Below are 8,486 nucleotides of genomic sequence, written 5' to 3'. Positions count from 1 at the left end.
AAAAATGCAGCCACACTGAGAAACGCTTTAGACTCGCTACCCAAACTCTACCTCTATCTCACATCAAACTACAACACAATTTTTTCTTGTTTTATTAAAAATAAAGGTGTAACAAGAGTCCAAGACCTATTATATGACCACAACATACTAATGGTACCCTCGTATATATTAACTGACTCACATTCAACCCGTTTTAAGAAAACAAAAGACCAATTAATGAAAGTCCAATTCTTAAATTCTGCTCAACAACGGAGTTGGAGGCTAGATTGATGAGATTGATTGGGCTGTAGCCTGTTAAAAAAGCTAAAGGTAGGGGGTTTCATAAGTTGATTGGGACCTTGGCTTGGCTGCTGGGTTATACCCACATTTGAGTAGAGCATACTGCTAGATGCCTAGAATTCATGCACGCAAAGTTCATTTGGAAGCTAATATTATCCGAGCAGCTATTAGGCAGGATTAAATAACACGAATTTAATCACCTACCTTTTGATGGCATGAGTTAAAGCAAAACTAACTAGTAACAACAATAATTAACTAATGTGCACACGGCATGGGCAAGCCTTCCTCTCCTAGCTCCTTCTTTCAAGATGACTCTCGATGGGGCAAGATAGGGTTTCGTCTAATGTTAGAAATAGAGAAGAAGCCTAGCTTTAATGTTTATAGTGAGCATCCATTCATCATAGATTAAGCTTCAAATTACACACTTTGGGTTTGTTTGGATATCGCTTATGGCTGAAAATTAAAAATACTGTAGCAAAATAATTTTTAAATGTGTGAATAGTACTGTGAGACCTAATTTCAAAGTTGTTTTTGGTGAAAAAAAGTACTTGTAGGTCTTGTGAATAGTGCATGGGATCCACAGAAAAATGCAGCCGCACTGAGAAACGCTTCAGACTCGCTACCCAAACTCTACCTCTATCTCACATCAAACTACAACACAATTTTTTCTTGTTTTATTAAAAATAAAGGTGTAACAAGAGTCCAAGACCTATTATATGACCACAACATACTAATGGTACCCTCGTATATATTAACTGACTCACATTCAACCCGTTTTAAGAAAACAAAAGACCAATTAATGAAAGTCCAATTCTTAAATTCTGCTCAACAACGGAGTTGGAGGCTAGATTGATGAGATTGATTGGGCTGTAGCCTGTTAAAAAAGCTAAAAGGTAGGGGGTTTCATAAGTTGATTGGGACCTTGGCTTGGCTGCTGGGTTATACCCACATTTGAGTAGAGCATACTGCTAGATGCCTAGAATTCATGCACGCAAAGTTCATTTGGAAGCTAATATTATACGAGCAGCTATTAGGCAGGATGTTAGATATAAATTGTTTTTGTGTAAGAATGTTGAGTACACTGTCACTATCTGAAACAGGTATCTTTGTAGCTTGTGAAAACTTCCTTGGGGCTTAGTTAGCTTTTGGTTCTTGTTTCTGGCTTTCCCAGATAGCACTGTTTGTAATCTGTTCTGCTGCTTCTGCAGTTGTATTGGTTTGTTGAATACATTTTTGTTAATTTGTCGAAAAAAGAAGTTTACGTATTGGATCCCATTCGTTGAGGAGTAGTTTGTGCCCACGAATTAAAGAGTGTTGGAATAATGATTTACACCATTCCTTTGGCTTAAGAAGTATGGAATAAACTATAATCTGTCCTCAAAATGGATGGTATAAATGAAAATTAATAAACCTGTGGCATACACATTTGAAACGAAATTGTAAGCAAGTAACTAGATGCATGTTTCCAGACCTTATACCAATATCATTATAAACAATATAAATTTGTATTTGTGTATTACATACATACACGTGTATAAATACTAATAGTAGCATTATATACAAAGACTTAATAGTTAATACTGCACCAGTAACAGCAATTTCCCTAGTGATATTAAACAAAGACTTCTAACAACACAAACAACTTTCAAAGCAGATCACAACGATAATAAAATTGTCATAAGCTCATGAATCAGCAACATACTAACATGTAGCTATTTCAGTCAATGGAACAGATGCCACTGAATTTCAAGAAAATATCTGACATCAACATGGGGGAAGAGGTTAAGTAAGCCTCAAGAAACTGAAATCTGTCATGAATAACACATAAGAAGCTAAGAGGAATCAAAAGTTACCATAAATTAAACTCCATATTTAGCTAGAACAAACTCACTGTCAGCTATGCTGCATCAATTAGCAATCAGAAGAATGCCCTGCTACCATAAAACACACGGGATCCATCCTTTTTCTTCTTATCAATTTCTAAATTGGTGCTATGGTTTTGAATCACATCACCACGGTCTTCACTCTCCGGTTTATCAAGATCCATTGGAAGCTTCATTTTTGCCAAAGATTCAGTAAACTGATGCATGCTTCTCATATACATGTCTACTATTTGCTGCTGCATGGCAGACTGCTCAGCCTCAAGATTGATATTCCCAAGTGGAGCTGAAAAAACTTGACCAAATTTGGCAGAACCCATATGCCTATCCTTTTTGTTCTCCTCCTCTTTGCTTGTGAAATGTGAATCTTTTTCATCTCTGATTTCAGTCCCCTTCTTTGAAGTTGGAGTGTCTGGACTAGCACCGGAGTTCTGATTAGCCTCAGTAGTGATTGAGACATTGACAGAATTTGATGATTCACCGCATAAACGACTCTTTTTCTCGATTGAATCTGCCGAGTTTCTGTCATCACTTATGCTGCTTGTAGTTGAACTTAAGAACCCAGAATTATGTATGCTTTCATTAGGAGAATCCAATCCACCACGATGTTCCTCAGATGAATTCACAGTCATTTCATAGTCATCAACAGATTGAGGAGAAGAACCAAGTTGGAGAAACGAAACGAGTCCTGTGGATTTAAGCCTTGAACCAGAGCCATGCCCTGCCAAGTCAAAGTACTCAGACACCATTTGTTGATTCTCTCTAACAACATTAATGTCCGGAAATTCAATCCTGGAATACTCTCCTGGGTCTAAGATCACTTCTGAGATTTTTCTATCAAGCAATACAACTTCTGAAGATATTGATGAATTGTTAGCTGATTCAGATAAAGACTTGGCAGAGGGATTAATAGGCAGAGAAGTGTCTAAAGAAAGACTCAATTGGACAGTGCCTGCAGGGGAGTGGAAGAGATCAGTGGAAGAGAGGCTGTAATCTTCGGTCACCTTTCCTTTGCCAACAACTTGTGAAATTGGGACCAAAGCAAATCCCAGAAGTTGGTCTTCCAGGTAGTTTCTGGCCCTGCTGAGCATCCAAATTTCACATTTTAAGACTGCATCAACTTGGGTGATTTTCAACCTCAAGTTCTCATTGAAATCTGGATTTTTACCTCCACCATTAATGATTCTAGTTGAGACAGTCTCATCTGGGTTATAAGTAAGAGAAAATTTTGCATAGACATCTTGTTTATCATAGATACATATGTTGTGAATGTTCCTAGCATGATGAACATAAATGTCAAGAATCCCTGAAAATTCAGATTCATCATCAGAATGATGACTCATTCTGTTTGAACATGGGTTATAACGGAAGCCAGTGGTTTGATTGAATGAATCCATTGCAATGTTTTCTCTAATGGGTATATTAATATTTTGCAATTCTCTGTTTGGTTTGCAAGATAGATACCAGGCAGGAAAAACAGAACAGAAACAGAGTTGATATAGCGAAATAACTAATCAAAACAAAACATTGATACAGTGTGTTTATAGTTCTGTTTCCTTTTGATATGTTCTGAGTAACTAAGGTTCAAGTACGTTAACTTGAAAGGAAATATTTAAAACAAGGAAAAGTTGGATTCTTGGAGAGAGAGAGAGAGAGAGAGAGAGCTGGCAAAAAACAGAACAAGAACAGAGTGTTTTTTTAGTACCGGAATGATTGACAAGAAGTCATTGGAAGCCCTGCTTCAATATCTCTGACCTCGTGGGTTCTTGAAGAATTTTGACGAGTTCTACCTATAAAAATTCAAACAGAAGCATAGAAAGAAAAGAAGGGTTGGAGAGAGTTACAGTAAAATGAAGTAACTTGGTTTTATGCAAGTTTGAAGAGGTGGGTATGTATGGAAGTTGGTGGGAATGAAGGGAAAATGAAAAATCAAAGGAGATTATGATGATGTTATGGATGATGATGATGATGATGATGTTACTATTGGCTTTATGTCACTCTTTTTGTTGCTTCTTTCTTTTTAGGGGGTGGGTGAGAGATAGAGATTTTTGGGGGGGTTCCTTTGCTTGACATTGCAGCTTCCACTGCTAGAGTGCTAGTGACTAATTTGCTCCACTGAGGCTATTGGAGGTCCCACTTGACCCAACCTTCATTATCACTCTCCCCACCTCTCTCTCGTAGATGCTCTACAAAGCTGTAAACCAAGATCATCTCTCTCTCTCTCTCTGGCTTTATGGCATCATAGTGGCTCAAATGTCCCCAAACTCCATGTGGGAAAGAAATATGTTTACATTGATAGTGAGAAATTATGAGGCACCAATTCAATGTCCTTGACATGCAAATCAATTTGGTCCATGATTTGTACGTACATGAGAAAAGAGGGACATATGGCTCACCATGTGAATGATATGATGTGAAAAGTCTTACCTTAACTATTTACATATACCTAAAGTTTTACTGCATGTGAATAAGTTTTTCTTTCAATTTAAGCATCTCTTTTCCATGGTGCTCTCCAAAAGTTTTACTTGTCCTGACTTGAATCAGACATTTGAATTTGTTTTCCACTCATCATAATATGCTGCTATTTTTGTATGTTCATCCATTTCTCAAGTAGACCCATTCACGAAGGAATTGTCTGCCTGTCAAATCACTCATAATTTGTCAAGTTTTTAACCTGTGGGAAGCTAATCTATACCTAAGTGGTTTTGGTACTTTACATGAGGTATTCGTATTATGGTTTTAAAACAGGATCTTCTCTATCTAATTTTTTAAATCTAACTGTGTACATACTAGATACTAGGGTAATGTCATATTATTTAAATTTTAAATAATGAGACTAAATATATTTTTAGATTTGTAACTTTGTTTGGGTGAGAAAAGTCCAACATAACCACTAAAAGTATGTTAATACTTAATATACGTGTTTGGGACATTTCTTCGACCCAATTATTTAAGGCATGTTTGGCAAGGTAGTTCAAACAATAGTTTTAGTATTTAAACATTGAAAACTATAGAACCAAAAAAAAAAGGCGTTTTCGTAAGAGATTTCATTTAGAAGCATTTGAGTTACATTTCTCATTTTAGGGTGTTTAAACAATAAATTTAGAAAATTCCTTCTACCAGTTTTCAGTTTTCAAATAATATTACTCAATGATATTTTTGTAAATATTTAGAAAAGCATGGGACCCACTTGATAAGATTTAACATAACTACACCTCTCTCTCTCTCTCTAAAAATTCTTAGTGCTTTTCTAAGAATTGCCTTGTTCAAAGAAGCCTCATCTTTTTCTTTTTTTTATTCCCTCTCTTTTCCTCCCTTCTCTCTCACGTGTACTCCTCTAATAAATATTAATAAAATAATTGTACTTGTTAGAAAGTTGTCACTTAAAAAAAAAAATCCATCCACAAGCCAAACACAATTATTTATTTCACATTTTAAAATATGTTGTTTGAGACATGGTACCAAATACTTTTTTTTTTTTTTTTTTTTTTTCATTATGAGTACTTTAAACATATATTTTCACAACATTTTTTAAATTACAGTTTTCATATCATTTTGAACAACAATACTTAAAAGATATTACCAAACAGGTCCTAAGCCTTTAGATTTGAGCTTCACATGTGAGCCTCGACCACATCAATGTAACTCGCTTGTGTACGTCACAAATCCAAGAGCTTCACAAGTGAGTCTCTACCACACAATCCAACCCCCCTTTCATGGGTGTCCTTCAAAGATCCACGAGTGTAACACCAAATTGCGTAAGACCAATAAGTTGTGCCTCATAGTCACAAGAGAAACATTGGGAGACTAAGAATCTATTAATAATTTAATACTTGTCCACATTTTGAGACACCATTTCAACCAAAAAACATAGAGCCTCAAAAATTTAAGCCAATAATGTATAACAACTAGTCATTTTTATTGCTTTCCTCAATGTGGAAACAACACCCTTTGCGTATGAGCCTTAATCACATCAACCTAACTTCCCTCAAGTGTTAAAGTCTTTCACAAATCCAAGAGTGCCACATATACAGGATTTGTTACCAAACACAACTCAATCCAAGAGCTAGTCATCCATGCTCTCATAAAGCCATACACCGTACACATATGGGTGAAGATTTCTTTATCCAAGCTAAGCTGAACCTTTGGCTCTAATATCAATTTATTGGGAAACAGAGGCCTAGCTAGAAAGTCTACCAACAGTCAATTTACACTTACAACAATGCTTTCATAATAGGAGGTAAACAATCTCTTATGAACATGATTCATGGCAGTCTATATAAGGGGTAAGGTTAACTCCACTGCACTAGAGCCGACACGATACGGACAGTGGTAAAAATATGATATGTGTCCTATGCACTAAAGCTAACCCATGTCCGTTCATAATTAAGTATGTAGAATATTAATTTCAAGTAGGAAAAATTATCCACGTTTGCAAGAAACCACCGGTTTTTGGAGGTAGTCGGGTAGAGTTTGCATTGATTGACATTGTTACCCCATAAATACAGTTATGTATGTACTAATCAAACAGGCACATCATTTTGAAATTGATCAGATTATGACGTACCAACAAAATAATTCCTTGTAATTATGATTTGGGTAGAGGCCCTACGTGGAGAAATAGAAATATACATTAAATTATACACTATTACATTGCTTTCTATTTTCTATTGGAAGCAGCTTGGATAACAATATCTGAGTATGACTAAGATATGGTGCTTTATTGGGCAATAGTCTAATAATACGCCAATTAGTACAACATTGATTTCATATAATCTCATTTTTTTTTTTTTTTTTTTTTTTGCCAATTAGTACAACATTGATTTCATATAATCTCTTTTTTTTTTTTTTTTTTTTTTTGTCATACGCCAATCATAACTTACTAACTCAATAATTATGAAAAAAGTCAAGAATTTTTTAGCGTGATGTTAACTTATTAAACGTTTCTAGTACACATGCTTATCACATCTTAATTAAACCATATGAAAATTAATGTATTTAGCAGTGGAGATTGGAGAGAGAAGGCAAATCCAATACCATATATGCACTGTTGGGAAAATCAAAAAGTAATGAATAGTGGTTGATCAAGTAGGTGCTGAGTTCCCATCATGGTGTAGATGGTGTAGGTCCCTGGTGAATGGCACGCTTAGCCCGCATTTGATCAAGAAAGTCAGGGAAGTGAGCAAATGGGCATAATTAACACCCTTTACTTTTCTACCAAAGACGCAACATTCCCACTTTGGCGTGTACTCATTTTTTTCTTCGTGAACGTAAAGTTGTTAAAATTAGGTGGCACTAGATTGGACTAGTAGAGTGAAGCCCCTCCCCTGTTTTTCAATTAGGCTGGTCTTTTTAATTCTACTTTTTTGATTTTTTGTTGCCATCAATTCTCACTAATATTTTCACATAATTCAACATCTAGGAGTATATAACTACATGGTCCCAACCCCAATCAATGTCATGTCGACACTAAATTCATCTAACAGTCTAAAGATCAAACAAAAATATCACTAAGGTTAGCACTATGTTTTGTTGCAGAAAGTGGAAATGAAGAGGAATGTGAGGGTGTAAAAGGATGAGAGGAAGGGATGAGAATGTAGAAACAGCTTTCCTTTTTCTTTTTCGTTTTTTGTTTTTGTTTTTTAAGTGTTTATTACTCATAATTGTCCTTTTTGTGTGTGTATATGTAATTATGACATATGGCATGTTCATTTCTTAATGATTGTCTTTATCAAATCAAGATACTAATAGATTTTCTTTTTCCTCTCAATATAGTTAGAATTGAAAGTTGAAACCCAAGTTAGGAGATTGTATAACCAACAAAAATATTAAACAAAATATTCTTCACTCTATCGAGTGTCTCTCGTTTCCTCTCGAGAGCGTAGAGACATAGTAGGTCTTGCTTCGTGCAAGAAGTTTGCACTTCCCCCGTGGAACTTTCTAGTTTTTTTTTTTCATCACTACCTCACCTAGAAACTTGAAGCAAACCAAAATGGTAGATGACCTTGAGGAATTATGGAAAAAACTGACTCTCATTAAGGAAGAGGATGATGATATTGTCCTGGGAGGCGATAGCACTAAGGCTACCAAAGCATTGGGAGAAAACTGCCTTGTCATGCACATCCTCACACAGAGAAGCATAAACATAGAAGCCCTATGAAAAAAAATGAGAAAGGCCTGGAAAACAAACAAAAAAGGCAAGCAGAAAATCATGGACACGTGTCCATGGAGCTATGAAAAAACCTTAGTCTTGCTCCAGGACTTTGACAGAGACGTTGCACTGAAGGACATTAAACTCCAGTGGTGCTCATTCTGGATCCAGATCTT

The 8,486-nt window shown here is 35.8% G+C and overlaps 1 protein-coding gene across 1 annotated transcript; it reads right to left on the bottom strand.

Moving 5' to 3' along the window:
- Window positions 1–1,868: 1,868 nt before the first annotated feature.
- On the bottom strand, window positions 1,869–4,366 carry LOC111988895 (uncharacterized). Its single transcript, XM_024020705.2, has one exon. The coding sequence runs from the start codon at window positions 3,554–3,556 to the stop codon at window positions 2,198–2,200; it is 1,359 nt and encodes a 452-aa protein (XP_023876473.2). The 5' UTR covers window positions 3,557–4,366; the 3' UTR covers window positions 1,869–2,197.
- Window positions 4,367–8,486: the final 4,120 nt, after the last annotated feature.

This window comes from Quercus suber, unplaced genomic scaffold (assembly GCF_002906115.3).
Source record: "Quercus suber isolate HL8 unplaced genomic scaffold, Cork oak 2.0 scaffold_540, whole genome shotgun sequence".
Lineage (NCBI taxonomy): Eukaryota > Viridiplantae > Streptophyta > Magnoliopsida > Fagales > Fagaceae > Quercus > Quercus suber.
Note: the sequence above shows the minus strand (reverse complement) of the source record. Positions and strands in the feature narration are given on the sequence as shown.

Coding starts and splice junctions, on each gene's coding strand:
- LOC111988895 (XM_024020705.2), bottom strand. CDS start 3,556: ATGGATTCATTCAATCAAACCACTGGCTTCCGTTATAACCCATGTTCA.